This window comes from Penicillium macrosclerotiorum, assembly GCF_028827735.1.
Source record: "Penicillium macrosclerotiorum strain IBT 26536 chromosome Unknown utg000002l_segment0_segment0, whole genome shotgun sequence".
Classification (NCBI taxonomy): domain Eukaryota; kingdom Fungi; phylum Ascomycota; class Eurotiomycetes; order Eurotiales; family Aspergillaceae; genus Penicillium; species Penicillium macrosclerotiorum.
The window spans coordinates 761547-776999 of record NW_026643082.1 but is presented as its reverse complement, the minus strand read 5'-3'; the positions used below and the strand labels follow the sequence as shown (position 1 = coordinate 776999).

The 15453-nt window shown below is 47.9% G+C and overlaps 5 protein-coding genes across 5 annotated transcripts; 3 read left to right on the top strand and 2 right to left on the bottom strand.

The window, feature by feature from the left end:
- Window positions 1–937: 937 nt before the first annotated feature.
- On the top strand, window positions 938–1864 carry N7462_001452 (uncharacterized protein; the record flags this gene model as incomplete). The annotated part of the gene is made up of 2 exons (XM_057073178.1): window positions 938–1192; window positions 1556–1864. The coding sequence occupies 2 exons, from the start codon at window positions 938–940 to the stop codon at window positions 1862–1864; spliced, it is 564 nt and encodes a 187-aa protein (XP_056936819.1).
- Window positions 1865–2166: 302 nt separating this feature from the next.
- Window positions 2167–4324, top strand: N7462_001451 (3-oxoacid CoA-transferase; the record flags this gene model as incomplete). Its single annotated transcript, XM_057073177.1, has 9 exons — window positions 2167–2464; window positions 2531–2815; window positions 2884–3070; window positions 3120–3421; window positions 3484–3563; window positions 3620–3651; window positions 3706–3823; window positions 3887–4108; window positions 4190–4324. The coding sequence occupies 9 exons, from the start codon at window positions 2167–2169 to the stop codon at window positions 4322–4324; spliced, it is 1659 nt and encodes a 552-aa protein (XP_056936818.1).
- Window positions 4325–9613: 5289 nt separating this feature from the next.
- On the bottom strand, window positions 9614–10510 carry N7462_001450 (uncharacterized protein; the record flags this gene model as incomplete). Its single annotated transcript, XM_057073176.1, has 2 exons — window positions 9614–10300; window positions 10352–10510. The coding sequence occupies 2 exons, from the start codon at window positions 10508–10510 to the stop codon at window positions 9614–9616; spliced, it is 846 nt and encodes a 281-aa protein (XP_056936817.1).
- Window positions 10511–10908: 398 nt separating this feature from the next.
- N7462_001449 (uncharacterized protein) lies at window positions 10909–12960 on the top strand (the record flags this gene model as incomplete). The annotated part of the gene is made up of 11 exons (XM_057073175.1): window positions 10909–11030; window positions 11092–11247; window positions 11310–11484; window positions 11547–11640; window positions 11691–11776; window positions 11835–11965; window positions 12022–12151; window positions 12208–12304; window positions 12363–12632; window positions 12699–12783; window positions 12843–12960. The coding sequence occupies 11 exons, from the start codon at window positions 10909–10911 to the stop codon at window positions 12958–12960; spliced, it is 1464 nt and encodes a 487-aa protein (XP_056936816.1).
- A 302-nt stretch (window positions 12961–13262) lies between these two features.
- N7462_001448 (phosphatidylinositol-specific phospholipase C/glycerophosphodiester phosphodiesterase family protein) lies at window positions 13263–14636 on the bottom strand (the record flags this gene model as incomplete). The annotated part of the gene is made up of 2 exons (XM_057073174.1): window positions 13263–14250; window positions 14353–14636. The coding sequence occupies 2 exons, from the start codon at window positions 14634–14636 to the stop codon at window positions 13263–13265; spliced, it is 1272 nt and encodes a 423-aa protein (XP_056936815.1).
- Between the last annotated feature and the right edge of the window lie 817 nt (window positions 14637–15453).

Genomic DNA, 15453 nt, shown 5'->3' with positions numbered 1-15453 from the left:
CACGATAGTGCTTTTCTCTTTGCTTGGATTGTGGATAAGCCCCGTTTCCTTGTTTGTTAAATTCAGTACATCGGGGTCTTCTGCAGATACTTTGTTGTACAACAACTTACTAAGAGAGTTTGATGGGCCACCCAAAGTGATCTTCATGCCTATTCCCCGTCCTTGGAGCAAAAAAGGCCACCTGCCATGCGGGGACAGCCATGATGCAATAAAACTTTAGGAAAACTCTTGGGAGGGTAAGGGCTTACTCGCCAAGAAAGTTGCCAATATAAAGCATTGAATTTTGAACTTGAACTGTAAATAAAATGCTTCAACAAACTGCCATCCTGAACATCATGAGATTCATCCCAACTTTTATCGTGGGGCTTCTACTGGGGTCCTCGGCCCTTGCTAGTGATACGAATAGCAAGCCGAACTTTGTGATCATTCTCACTGATGATTAGGCCTTCGCATGAATTCTATGGATTATATGCCTAAGATCAGAAAGTACCTGACAAATGATGGAATGTATCTCAATCACCATTTTGCAACGGTCGCTCTGTGTCGTCCCTCAAGGGCCAGCATGTGGACTGGCAAGGCCGCACATAACACCAAAATCACCGACCTTGGCCCTCCTTTTGGTAATATCCTAAATAATTTTTTGAGATTATTGCCTTTACTCATAGTATTAGGTGGGTATCCAAAATTTATCTCTGAAGGATACAATAAGAAGTGGCTTCCGGTGTGGCTTAAAGATGCTGGCTACAAGACCTATTTCACGGGTAAATTAATGAACCACCACAACATACACACCTATACACAAGGACTGGGAGATATGGGATTACACGGACATGATTTCATGATTAAACCAGGTGATTCAAGTTCCTTAAAGAAGTATTTCAGAGACTAAATGTTTCCAAGGACGTATCAATACGTGAACACCACTATCCAGCACAATATGGACCCGCCTGAGCATAAACCGGGAAAATATGCAACTGATCTTCTTGTGAATCTTTCAATGACATGGATTGACGATGCTATCAAGAAGAATGCTCCATTTTTCTTGGCGATTAACCCGGTAAATCCCCATAACAACTACGACTGGAACAACGGCAATCAGAAATGGACACCGCCTGTTCCAGCAGAGCGACATAAGAATGATTTTCCACATGCGAAAGTGCCTCGCAGCCCCAGCAACTTCAACCCTGATAAGGTATGTCGAGAGAAATTTGCTACTCAAAAGTCAGAAAATAACAATTTTTATAGCCTAGTGGGGGCAAATTGGGTGCGAGGACTTGACAGGTTGGACAATGAAACAATCGAGTCGAATGACCACTATTATAAACGAAGACCCCAAGCTTTGCAAGCTGTGGATGATTTGGTTTAACAGACCATCATGCGACTAAAGAACCACAAAATCTTCAATAATACGTATATAATCTATACATCAGATAACGGCTTTCACATTAGTCAACATCGTTTGACCTCAGGAAAGCGGTGCCCATATGAGGAAGATGTAATCATCATTTTTCTCCAAAGATGTTGCATGAGACTTTTCTAATTGCAAGATATTCAGGTAAACGTTCCACTTGTCATCCGCGGCCCTCAAATTCCCAAGGGCAAGACAGTCGATTTCGTAACCTCTCATATTGACATTGCGCCTACGGTTGTGAACTGGGCGGGAGCAAAAGGACCTGGGGATTTTGATGGCAATGCAATCCCTGTTGATGGCACTCCTGGTACCGAAGAGCCTTTGGAACATGTCCAGGTCGAGCACTGGGGTAAGGTATCAGACAAGGATAGCGTGCCCAAGGAATTAAAAGGTAAAATCAACACATATATAGTCGTGAGTGTGGCTCGAATGGTTGAATACAGACAAATATAAAACTGGAGAGGTATGAACACGGATGACACCAAAACTTGATATGATGCTCCAAGAATCAATTTAGTCGGTAGAAGCAAATTCAAATGTCTCTATAAAATGAAGGATATTGGTACACACCGTCGCTCCTATTACGTTGCTCAGCTGCCGAGACCGCCCGACGTGACCTGTTTTCGGCCCGGCGCCACTCGGCATCCAAAAGTAGCCCCGATCCCCGAGGCCGGTTGTCAACACACGCGTATTAATTGCAACAGCTTTTCCTTCTGAAAATCTCGTGTGAAGAAGGGCAAATTTACGCATACAGAATGACAGCATTGCGAGTTTCACCCACCGCTCTATCGCACAAAATGCTTACCGCGTGCCGGCCGCGGCTCTATCTTGGTGTCCGCTGCACGGCTGCGGCTAATGTGCGGCCGCTGGCACCGGGCAGCTCACGAGCTGGCTTCAGCACGGGAAAGCGCTACGCTTCACTTGCACAGGAGCTTGTCCCAAAGGTGGAAAGAGGCGGATCAAAGCTCTTCAAGGACGCAGACGCCGCGGTTGCAGATATTCAGAGTGGCTCGACGATTCTGAGCTCCGGGTTTGGGCTGTGCGGGGTTGCAGGTAAGCTATGATGTCTGCGACACATTTACAGCATTCTAGAATTGCTGACATAGTGAATACGGGTAGAAACACTGATCAATGCCATGCAACGCCGTGGCCCGGACCAATTGCATAGTCTGACCGCGGTCTCAAATAATGCTGGCGCAGCGGGAAAGGGCGGGCTCTCAACACTGTCGCAGAATGGCCAGCTGAGCCGGCTAATTCTATCGTACTTGGGAAATAATAAAGCACTGGAAAAAAAGTATCTATCTGGTCATATTGCGATCGAGCTTTGCCCGCAGGGAACCCTGGCGGAACGACTGCGCGCAGGCGGGGCGGGGATCCCGGCCTTTTTCACGCCGACTGGTGTTCGTGAGTATACCTGTGCTTTGACGTGCAAAATAAAAACAGAATTGAGTATGCTGATGGGAGCCATATAGATACATATATCCAGGAGGGAAAAATTCCCGTCCGCGTGGACGAGTCGGGCAAGGTCCTCGAGTCAGGCACACCACGCGAGACGCGTGAATTCAATGGAAAGACATATTTGATGGAGACTGCTTTGACGGGCGATGTAGCTATTTTGCGGGCCTGGAAGGCCGATGAAGCTGGAAACTGCGTGTTTCGGTAAGTTGGTAGCGGGAAAATGTAAGTTGGTGTACTGATTTTATTGTAGATATACCACCAAGGCGTTCGGCCCGATCATGGCCAAGGCCGCGACGTTGACTATCGTGGAGGCAGAGAATATTGTTCCTATTGGATCGATTGACCCGAACGATGTGGACTTGCCTGGTATTTTTGTGGACCGGATTGTACCCGCCACCGACGAGAAGCACATTGAGCTCAAGAAGCTCCGTGAGGACGAGAGCAGCAGTACCACCGAATCAAAGAAGGGCGAAGCGCAGATTCAACGAGAGCGAATTGGTCGTCGCGCAGCAAAGGAGCTAAAGCAAGGTTATTATGTGAACCTTGGTGTTGGTGAGTAACGAGTGGGCTCTGTGAACACTGCTAGTGAGGTTGGGAAAGCTGATCTGTTATAGGTATCCCTACACTGGCGCCATCGTTCTTACCCAAGGATGTCAAGGTTTGGGTGCAGTCAGAGAACGGTATTTTGGGCATGGTATGTGCATGGGGATCAAATATAACGTGGTTTTTTTTGTTGCTGACTTGACCCAGGGCGCATATCCCACCGAAGATGAAGTCGACCCGTAAGTTTTTGGGTTTGCGTTTTGAATCAAGTGTGCTAATCGCCCAATATGTAGGGATATCATCAATGCCGGCAAGGAGACGGTCACCTTGGTCCCTGGCGCCTCAACCTTTGACAGTACTGAGTCCTTCGGTATGATTCGTGGTGGACATGTGGATGTTTCTATTCTTGGAGTGAGAACATAACTCAATTGAGCACATAGCAAGCGGCCTTGCTAATTACTATGTCTTCTATAGGCTCTACAAGTCAGCGCAAATGGTGATCTAGCCAACTACATGATTCCTGGGAAGGTATTTAAAGGCATGGGCGGAGCCATGGACCTGATCTCAAACCCGGACAAGACCAAGATTGTCGTGGCCACAAGCCATGTCGCCAAGGACGGATCTCCGAAGATTGTGCAGAAGTGCAGCCTGCCGTTGACAGGAGCGAATGTAGTCAGCACGATCATAACAGATTTGGTGAGTGGGCACTTGTGCTTCCATGTTTTACATCACCGACAGAGTGATTCGCTAAAAGCATCTCGACTGACTTGATTAAAGTGTGTGTTCCAGGTGAACCGGGCTACGGGCGAGCTCACCCTTACTGAGCTTGCACCGGGTGTGGAGGTGGAGGAAGTGCGTAGCAAGACAGATGCAAAGTTCGCAGTTGCAGAGAAACTAGAGATCATGCAATAGATTTAGAACTGAGGCATATACTCAACAAGACGTTTTGTACATACAATAGGATGCGAATATGACTAGGAATACTCAAGCCTGGCGAGGACTGTTGTCCAGTGTGAGCTCACCGGCGGCAAGGATGAGACCGACTGATAAACGATGATTAAGTATTAATCTAGTTAAAAATAGCGTAGTATGAACTTGATGATAGATTTCGCAGGTTTTCCCAGATAAGTTTAGTTGGAAAAGTAGACCAGACCAATTAAGCCTTTGATGGAAAAAATGAACATAATTTACAAGGGGTATCACAATAGCTCCACGACGCCGCCCATTGCTTCTTGAAAGCTTGGAAGCTTCGTGTCTGCTTCACAAACTTGAATTGTTTCCGGTCCCAATATTTGAAGTGGCAAGTTCAGTGTAAGATCCGCACACCCAGTTCGAAGCCGAATTTCAAGTGTATATTTCCTGGAAATCAGGCAGGAGTGGAAACTCGGCACGAATATTTTCTTGTCGGTTGGGAGACACAAGGGTATTTGCAGAGCTTGGGCGTAGGTTTTGGGCAGTGGAAGATCATTGGACTTTTGTGAAACAAGATCCATACATGGTATCCACGGTGTAGAAACAATCTCTTTTGGCGTAATCGAGACCTTAGTTGAGAACCGCCCTGAGTGATGGTCCAGCTGCGGCAGCTTTACGACGGGACTCTGAGAGCATTGTGTCTGCACATGTATCCGAAGACGATGTACCTTAATAACTGGAGGAGTCACCTCCGTAGAAAACGGTTCGAATGTTAAGCCCAATGAGACAGAAGAATTGACTGCGGAACGACCATCTCTATCGAGTGAAACTGAAACGCTTTGGAGGTTTTCCACCGTGATACGCCCAAACGGCTTGGCAAATGGAAATGATCGAAGTTCTTTGGTTACTGTAGGCTTCTTGATGTGTTTGTGTAAGTCGCATCCTAAGAGAATATCGGGATGTAAAAACGAGGACGAGAGAATTCTGATAATCTTTCTTTTCCTCATAATTGCCTTAAATCCATCCTGGACTGCTTGTAAGATGCGAGCCTCGATATTATATTCCACCCTGATGGTTTCTGGAGCCATATCATCAACCAGCCATCCTCCGAAACTTGAAGGCAGCTGTGTATGATAATCTCCTTCAAAACAGGGCTCCAATGGGTTTGGACAGGCATTCTGAGGCAATTGATGCGGGATGACAAATTGAAACGGGAGTTTATAGGCGGCTCCTGCTTGCAGAATCCCAGAGGGCAGGTGTTCGGAGGCTGAAATTGGCATCTGAAGATTCAGGAATCTTTGTGAAGTAACTGATGTACCTCGCATATTGTCGCGACGAACTTGAGATTTTCCTGTGAGGGTAATCTCCACTCTGTCGAATTCAATGTCATCGCGAGGAGTGATCGACAAAACACCCTGGACGGGAGAGCCGCAATTATACACCTTGGCTTTGTAATGATGGGCGATGTCAATATCCATGATGCTTCGGCGACACATTTCCATATTTTTATAAGATTCCATATTTTTGATGGAAGGGAGAGCTCGTCGCGGTGGTTTCATTGCGTTGACTTTGTGAAGCAGGGGAATAAACTTGAAGAGATATGTCGTCAAGCTATGCTGCGAGTCCCGGAAACGAAAAAGCGACAAATTAGACGTGATGGCATGCCGGCTGCTGGTATCGTGTGGATTTGGGTTTCAAGATGAGGGAAAAGAAGCAATATTGGAGCTCAAGGTACCTCGCTCCATGCAAGGAGCATTGACGGACTGCCGTGTAGGGCGTAAGGCGCGGGACCCACAGCACCGGTGGGGCGCGAGAAAAAAAAGATAGACCAACACTATTTAATATGTAGAGGTTTGAGCCCAGGTTTACTTGGCCAAAGTCAAGGTTTGTGCGAAATATTGTTAGAAATTTGTGTGACGATTGGACATCGGAACCCTGTGGATGATGTTGACATCCTCAAGATCCTACCCGAACGATAGGAGAATCTGGCCAGCTCCCAGAATGGAGATATAAAGTAAGAATAAAGACTATTATCTCAAATTAGAAAAGAATTTTCAGGATTCAACGAATGGAGCAGGTGCTGTTTTGTTATTGCATGCGCGAGGACCTGGACCAAGTGGAAGGGGGGATCTTTCAGGATATAATCTGGGTGGGCGAGCTCAACCCTCAACTAATTGCTATTCAATCCAAGACTTTTCATTAACTGGTCAGATAACGCATAAGATCAATAAATTTCTGACTATTGGAGCGTTTTCTGGCAGAAAGCTTGGTATCAGTCACAATACCATGGCTCTTTTAATACCTATGGTGCCGTGGCCCGTCTCTGCGTGGCTAATGAGAGTCGACAAGGCGAAGAAATAAGAGGAAAAGACAGACTGGAAAATGCAAGAGTCATACATAAACCATGAATATAAGCAGACAAAGGGAACAAATTGAATAGCAAAAAAGGGATGGAACTTGAATCTACAAGATTTGGGGGCAAAGCAGTTGGTGATGTATTGATACCGGATTTCCTATGCCACCTCTTGGCTTTCCCCTTTCGTTTTAGTCTTAGCCTCTCCTCGCTTTTACTCATTGAGTAGGACTGAGGCTGAACACCCAATAGTCAATCAATTAAACTGCATGCTCCTGGGAAACCCCTGGATAGATAAATAGACGGTCCTAGCCGAGGAATCCGCTGGATATTGATGGGAACCTATAGGACTCCATGCCCCTTTGTGGACGTGAGTAAGCTGTCTTCACTAATTCGCTCATAATAATTATCCTCTAAGACGTTATTGGAGACGATATTCAACTCGCGGACCGCCCCCAGAAAGCTTGTTCTCTAGTTATTTAGCTCTAAAGACAAATTGGGGTCGAGTACTAGTAATGAAAGCCCGTCCTTTTTCTCGGGGATCAGGTACTGCTATGTAAGGCCACGAGAGACAGCATTGAATGAATGAAGATGATGTCTTGATTTAAGATCCACCTCAATAATTGTAGATTTGATTGACTGGTCCTAGAGAAAAAATTTTTCTTCTCATCGAAAAACAGGTGGCGAGGGACAAGCGCTGAAGTGCACATGAATAGTTGCCCGAGAAGCACCGGGTGCTTTTCAGTTCGAGTATACACACTACCCAGCGGCTTGGCGCTCTTGACGCGAACATCGCCATTTGCTTCCCTGTTGATTTTACTAATTTTACTACATATCAAACGAAAGTGGAATTTTGGAGCGAATGATAGCTTGTGGTCTCAATGGAAAGCCATGGTCCTGGGATCCGATTCCTTGAATGTGCTCGAGCGTTATATCAGCTGATTATTCAACAAGGTATGAACTTTCAGGGCGAGCGGCATCCATGTGGTCCAACTCTTTACAATGTCCCATATCCTCAACCTGAAATACCAACTTCTCTCCTGGAAATAGGAGAAATGCTGGGATTTACGTCGCCCGAGAGCAGTCTGCTTACGCGTCAGACCCACTTGACGGGCTACAGTCGCTCCTACTGTACCTTTGCGGACAAAGACTAGGGAAGTGGAAGCCTATCAAAATCCCATTCTTCGCACTTACACGAAGGGTTTTTATTATTATAGCCCTCAAAAGCTCTGTACGGAGTACACGCAGAGGAGTTTGAACACAAAACCCCCCCAGAAACACAAGCTTACCTTACCAGCGCCCCATTCTAATTACGCTCAACTAAATTAAGCTGGATAGTTTTCAGGGGTGTGTGTAGCAGCATGATTGGCTTGAGGAGTCTCTGAAATTGGCTCTAGTCGGTCTCTCAAAAAGAAGGCGTGTGGTCTAGGAGGGGGAACCTGTTTTGGAAATCCTCTGTAGCACATGGAGCACGATACTTGTAGGGACTAATTCTCATCTGCAACTTTGGTACGCTTCACTGTGACATATGTAAGCCTGTGTGGCCCCGTTGACATTGAAATCTGTCGCCTATACATGCAGCTACAAAAAAATCCGTGTCGGAGCTATTGAAACAGTCTTGCTTGATATGTTTGATCTGGCCCACGCACTTGCAATACTCCCCCTTGCGATTGGAGGACGAGCAGTTTGGGCTTCACAAAAGTCCAGGTCAGCTTTAAGTAGAGGACAGAGAATTGCTTTCTATTTTTCTACGATCCTCTATATCTGTGGCGTCAGCCTTTTTTTAGAGAGTCTTCTCTGGCGAGGTACAAGGATCCCCTCCGTTTCAGGCTCAGCAGCTGATTTTGGGACAGGTCTCATATGCTCAAAGGACACACATTGGGGACATTTCTTCACGAAGATCAGAGACCTCTACCTAGGCATTAATAGAACAACCGGTGCTCTTCTATTATTTTCTGCGAGCATATTTCTTGTCGCTCTTTGCTTGAGATTGGCGATATTTTTCCAGCAAAGTACAGTGATTGTCCTTTACATGGTTAGAGTGACCTACTGATTCTGTTACAGTTCACTCGTCCCGGAAGAGGTCAGAAAGCGCGCAAACTTTTCGGAAGCTTAGGTGAGAAACAACAAGGGGATTCGATGCTTATATAGAGATGAAATTTGTGAGAATAGGAAGTTTTCAATTCAGGGAGTTCAACCAATAGCCAGATGCTCACTCTGTAGGCGGCAGTTTTGAAAAATCCTAGATGAAAGCAGCGTTGGATTATACTTAGTAAGGGCCATTTGGAGATTCGTATCCCTGCAAGAAGGAGTGAGTGGTCTGCGGTCATCGGCTTGCTTGCGACGTGGAATTTCGCGACGGCTTGATTTATATACGTATTTCGCTCCGGTCTTCCATCACAATTTTGAATTGCAATTCTTCTTCAAACTCACCAGAACAGCCTTTCAGTTAGGCAATACGGTATTATAAATACAACCTCCATCGCGCCAATCAAGCACGAGTCGCTTGGCAGGTGAGCTTAATCTCTTCAAGCTTTACCACTGCGCTTAAGTCCATAAACAAACACTTGAAAAAAAAGAAAAACGAGAGTGTAATATGTTTCTCTACAACATATCCAGAATCTGATAGTGTTGTCAGGTTTAAGGCCAGCTTCCTCGGCGCCTGAAATTCCCCAAATACCAAATCAACCAAATCCCTCCCAAGTTCGCCAACGGAGCTTCTATGGCGGTGTAAATTTTTTGAGGCGAGGGTTATGCTGGATTCACTATAATACACTCTTCATAATATGAGTTACTGAAAAATCAGCAACTGTGGAAGTTGCTTCAATTTAGAAAGCAGCATTCAACACGTCGTGTCAAAATCATTCTATCATGGTATCAAACCACGCAATCCTATATACAAGGGAACCTCATCATTTAGTCTATACACCTACACTCTACAACTTGGCCTTTCCCGGCGCGAAGTTCGATCCAGTGCCTCCGCTGATCGCCTCCACAATGGCATCCACGCTGCTTAAGATCCACGCATTTCCTTCGTCGCTAGCCAACCACCGCGCCCCTTGCTCTGTCTCCACATCATCCGCCCAGCTCCCATCCTCCAGCGCCTTCCGGAGACCAAACACGTGCGATAGAACCTGTGGCCCGACCCCTGTCTGAGCCCGCAGACAGGCCACTGCCACAATGGAAGTCAGCACGCGCCCGGCGGAGGCACCGGTCGACCGGACTGGGTCGGAGAGCAAGGCACCGTAGTTAGCGTGCAGGATGTGCACTGGCAAATCAGGGTGTGACTCAGCCAGCTTGGAGTATAGCTTGTTCTCGAAGGGCCGGTAGATCGAGTCCCACAGGGCTCGGCCACGCGCGCTAATCGCGGCGATATTGTCCGGGTTTGGGGTGCGAGTCGGGGCGCGGGAGAGTTGGGCTGCGACAGAGTCTGGGAGCCCAGCACGAAAGGCGTTGAGGCAGTTGATAGTGCGGGGAATGCCGTTGAAGCTGATACATTTCAGTCCGACTTCGCGCATCAGCTCGGCTGTTTCGACGCTAATGCTGTTATTGGAGGTGCTGGCCGCGACGTTGTATAAGGCAGCGAGGGACTCCGGGGAGTTCATAGTCATTGTGGCTGCAGTCTGTATGAATCAGCGACTTGATATGGAATGTCTGGTTTGGCCATAACTCACCGACAGCGCGACCCATGAGGGCTGCGACACATGCTGGGCCGCGGCAGTCTGCTGGATTTTGTGGTAGACAGAAACGATATTTGCTGGTGCCGGCACCGTGTGTGGCCGAGCAGCTGGTGAATTGATCAATGCCTTGAGGTTGGCGGAAAGCTTTGACATGGCGCCGAAGTTGGTGGGATGAGGAGGGAAAGGATGCTATTGCCGACTTAAACGGCAAAACCCGAGGTTCGGTCGGCATCCAGAAATAGAGGCCGATACCGGGGAGGCGTTGACGCGTGAGATACCTGATCGGCACGACGCTTGTAACAAACCCCACGGAGCCAAGAAAGAACCCCAATAGCTCAAGACCCTTGAATCCGGGGAATAGCGGGGAAAGACAGTAGTAGCATCAGCTCGGGGACAGAATTGGCCACCGACGTCCCAATTGTTTTTATCTACAAGTCAGGGCGATGACCATGTTTTTCCACTTGCATCATTCACCCGTCCCCACCCACGTCGCACCCCTCCTTGCCAAGTGCTTCCCAAGCTCACTGTGCATTTGATCTTCTTCGACTGTGATGGAGTCCAAGCCCGGCGCCATGGAGCTGGAAGAGGTGAAACAGGGTGAATTTTCCCGCTTTGGCGACCATGAGAATCAGCAGAAATTGGCGCGTCGCATTTTGCTGAAGCTGGACACACGGTGAGTTGTTCGCCATTGAAATCAATCTCAACGTTTCTCCCCCTGATTAAAGGAATACCAGGATTCTTCCGATGCTCGCACTGCTGTTTCTTTGCTCATTTCTGGATCGCACCAATGTCGGTAACGCAAAAATTCTGGGACTAGAGAAAAGCCTTGATATTACAGACCACCAGTACGATATCGGATTGACCGTATTCTATCTTACCTACATCTGCAGGTGAGTTCTGTTCCGAAATGACTCCCGACCGTATGAGAAATAATCAAGTCGTCTTGCACCAGCGAGCTACCGAGTAATCTTGTACTCAAAAAGGCTTCGCCTAAGCTATGGCTGCCGTTCTTGACTGCCCTTTGGGGCATCATCACGATGTGTCTCGGCTTCGTGAAGAACTACGCTGGATTCGTCGCAGTTCGTGCTCTGCTGGGAATTGCAGAGGGTGGCTTACTCCCAGGAATGGTAGGCAATTTTAGATTCTCAAGTTCGATTATCGAGACCAATGAGTTTCTGACTCTTAACAGGTGCTCTATTTGTCTACTTTCTACCGTCGTGGCGAACTGGCTCTGCGAATTGGTCTCTTTTATACTGCTGCTTCCCTATCCGGTGCCTTTGGAGGTAACATTTCTTTGATTTCTACCAAATAGACCGATTCTGATACGCAATAGGCTTGCTTGCCCGTGGGTTGGCGGAGATTGGCCCCCGTGGAGGTTTGGAAGGATGGCGCTGGATTATGATTATCGAAGGATTGTTGGTACGTTATTGCGGAGTAGAATGGAGTGATATTAAAAAGCGCTAGCTGACAAAACCAGACTTTTGCCTGTGGTGCTCTCAGTTTCTTTGTTCTGCCCAATTCTCTTGAATCGGCATCATTCCTAACGAACGAAGAAAAAGAATTTGGCCGCGAGAAACTCCTGCTCGATAATCCGAAGTCCCCAGATGGGTATGTGTATACGCAGTCCAGATATGCCGCAAACTATAATATTCTAATCGAAGTAGAACTCTGGCGGCGGAGCAAGATGCATTCCGGTGGTCTGAGGTGCGGCGGGGTATTCTGGAACCACAGGTGTGGTTCTCTGCCACGGCGTATTTCGCCATTCTCTCTGGCATGTATTCATTTGGTCTGTTTGTGAGTTGAATTCTGCCAATATACTTGCGTCAATCAGTTTATCCTAACAATAGCAGCTGCCGACCATCATTGAGAACCTTGATATCGCCAAGGATGCGAACGAAGTGCAGCTTTGGTCTGTTATTCCGTATGCAGTTGCAGCCGTGATTACAGGTAACTCCTCCTATGCTATTTGGCGGTTCAATTTAGCATGAAACTAACATCTAAGTAGTGATTGTGGCATTCGTGTCTGATCGCCTTCAACTCAGAGGCTGCGTCATGCTTTTTACTCTCCCCATCGCTATTGTCGGCTATGCGGTGATTGCAAACATCAAAAACACACACGTACAATACGGGATGACCTTCCTCATGGCAACCGGCCAGTATGCCAGCGTACCATGTATATTAGTATGGATGTCGAACAACTCGGCAGGTCACTATAAACGCGCCACGACGTCAGCCCTACAATTAGCAATTGCCAATTGCGGAGGATTTGTTGCGAGTAAGTTCTCTTAGTCCCTGCAATGGATCTGGCAACTATGTTCAAGCACCAACATCTCTTATCCAGCCTTTAACTATCCATCTCGCGACAAACCCTACTTCCATCGCGGACATACCATCATCTTTGGTCTCTTGGTGTTTGCATGGTTCATGTGAGTATCAGCCACGCCGAATTACTGATGTTGAATTTCCCGTACTCATGACCCCCTAGGATTCTGTTCAATGTCCTCTACTGTGCCAAGGTGAATCGGGATAAGAGGAATGGCAAGTATGATCAATACTCCGGGTATAATGACGACCGCAACCCGGATTTCAAGCTGGTTCTGTGAGGGCAGAATGGTCGAGGAAGTGAAAAGAAAAAGCACAAAGCAAAAGGGAATCAGTCATGTGTTATGGGCTAAGAGAAGTATAAGTAATTTACATGAGTTCCGATTGTAAGAAAATAATCTTCTCTCATTTTCCTCTTGAACATCACTAGTCCATACTTGGTTTAATGAAGCCGCGCCATCAATCCCCTGTAACGCCTAATATCCAAACCCCAAGAAGATCTCTGCAAAAGTGCAGAGCATTGAGAAAAAGAGACATATTTTATTCCAGATAAAATAATGAAAGAACCAGAGACTTGCTCAAATCATCTCCACCACCCCCTCTCCTTCCAATCTCCTCTTGTCGCGCTATGCAGGTCATCCACATTCAGCACATCCACGCCCTCACGCACCAACATCTTCCACACATAATTCCGCAACCCCACCGGCCACTTCGGTGTCCCCCAGTATCGCACCTTCAGCCCATGCGCATGCGCGGCGTCAATCTGGCCGCGCACTTTGGCGAGCTGGTCCTGCGAGAGCCTACCTAGCGGGAGCGCGCCAATGGCGCGATGGAAGTCGACGGAGGCGTAGTAACTGTTTGAGGCATTGTAGGGGGAGTCTGTAGCTAAGTCGTCGAGGGGGGCATCGTAGAAGATGTCGCGGTAGGTGTAGGCGTCGCGGATGCGGGGAAAGGGGGCCGCGCCGGTGACGACAATGGTGAGGGGGCGTTGGATAATGGAGAAGCCGTTGAAATGGGTGAGGTAACCCTTCTCACGCAGGGGTTGAAGTTGTTTGATCAAGATGGGCCAGAGGAGGTCCGGAGAGGCTTTGAAGTCAATGAGGAGAGTGAGGGATTGGGAGGTGTTTGTGGCGAAGACGCCGATGAGGTCTAAATTTGGCGATGGGGATGAAATGAAGGATTGGGAGGTAGAATTGCTGCTGGTAGTGATGGTGGTAGTGAGTGTGGGAGGCTGGTTATGGCGTTCGAGGATATCGAGGAGAGGGTTGAGATAGAGAGTGCGCAGGGTCTGGCCTGGGAGGACGGTGCGGAGGGTGTGTCCGACACGCAGGTCATCGCCGTCGAGCCATATGTCGGCCTCAACACTAATACACCCGGCGGCGAGAGCTGAGAAAAGTGGGACGCGGCGCCAGTAGTCATTGTGGGAGTGGCAGGCCACGGGGATGACGCCTTGCGTCAGCCAATCTGAAAAGAGCGACGGGGGTTGGCCAGGGAAGATGCCTGTTTCACGGCTTTCTGCGAGAAAGGAGACGAGGCTATCCCACGCGAAGGAGATGAGAGTGATGAAGCCACTATTTGGGTATCAGCGTCAAAAGGTTCCAAACTACTAAAATTGCATAATGGATTCCTTAATGATTTCTGAACTCTGAGAAGGAACAGGCAGGGGAACATACAGAGCGCCCACAAGAAAAAAAAATGGCCTCCGAAGGGTGCGGCAGTACATCGCTGGTCGAGACAAGGGTCCACAATCACATTGCAGATACGAGCATTTCCACCGCACTCGCCGGGGCGAGTAGAAAGAAGATGTCGAAGCTGTCGCTTTCTCGAAGGCAGCTTCGGTGTCTTCTAGGTCCGAATCGGGGCCATCGGGGCCATCATCATAATAGACATAGACCTGATCTTCTTGTATGGACCGGAGAGGCTGGAGTGCAATGGGAGAAAAGGAAACCCCGGGCATGACGACCAAGCCAAGCGATGCCACGAAGCTTGATTTCCATAGCCGTCGATCCGGGCGATCAGTTTTATATCAGACCAGACCCTGTGAGGGAATTAGCGAGATGCGCATCTGCCTTGGGAAGCACAACAGAAACACTTTTCAGGTGGATCCCGGTTATACTTCTGTGGACGGGAGGTGGTTGGTGCGAGCCTTGGGGAAAAGCTTCTGCCTAAACCCGTACCATGCTGCACCCCCGGAAAATCAATGCAGGGCACAGAGTAATTATGACCAGAAGTTGCTTGCGCGGAGGTGACGTGTCTCGGAATTTGGGGGAATGCTAGAGTGTTGGAGAGTTGAAAGAGTGGAAGTTGTACTTTGGAGGGGTTTTGAGACGGAAGATGGCAAAGGCCGATTGGAAGAGCCGATAAGGTTAATGATTATCCACGACTCACAAGGCTGGTAAAATAAGACCAAATACCCGACTAGTGCGGATGCTGACTGGTGATGAATTGCGCCATCTCTGAGCCAAGAGAGCTACTAGCACCAAGTTACTGAGATATTGTAGAGGTCGCAAATCTGACATCTCTTTCCAATATATTCATTGTGGGAGATGACTGGCACGTAAGATATACAACCAAAAACGACAGGACGCTCAAATTGGTAAACAAATAAAACCAGCAGGGGATTTTTCTTTTTCGCAATACGAGTGTATGCCATGTTTTGCTTTTGTGCCCATGAATTCTTGTGGTACACTGCCAGCCCCTCCAAGGTTACAGCAACAGACGGTGTGTTTGTACATGAGACGAATGACAAGAGACTATAAAATGTCACCAGAACT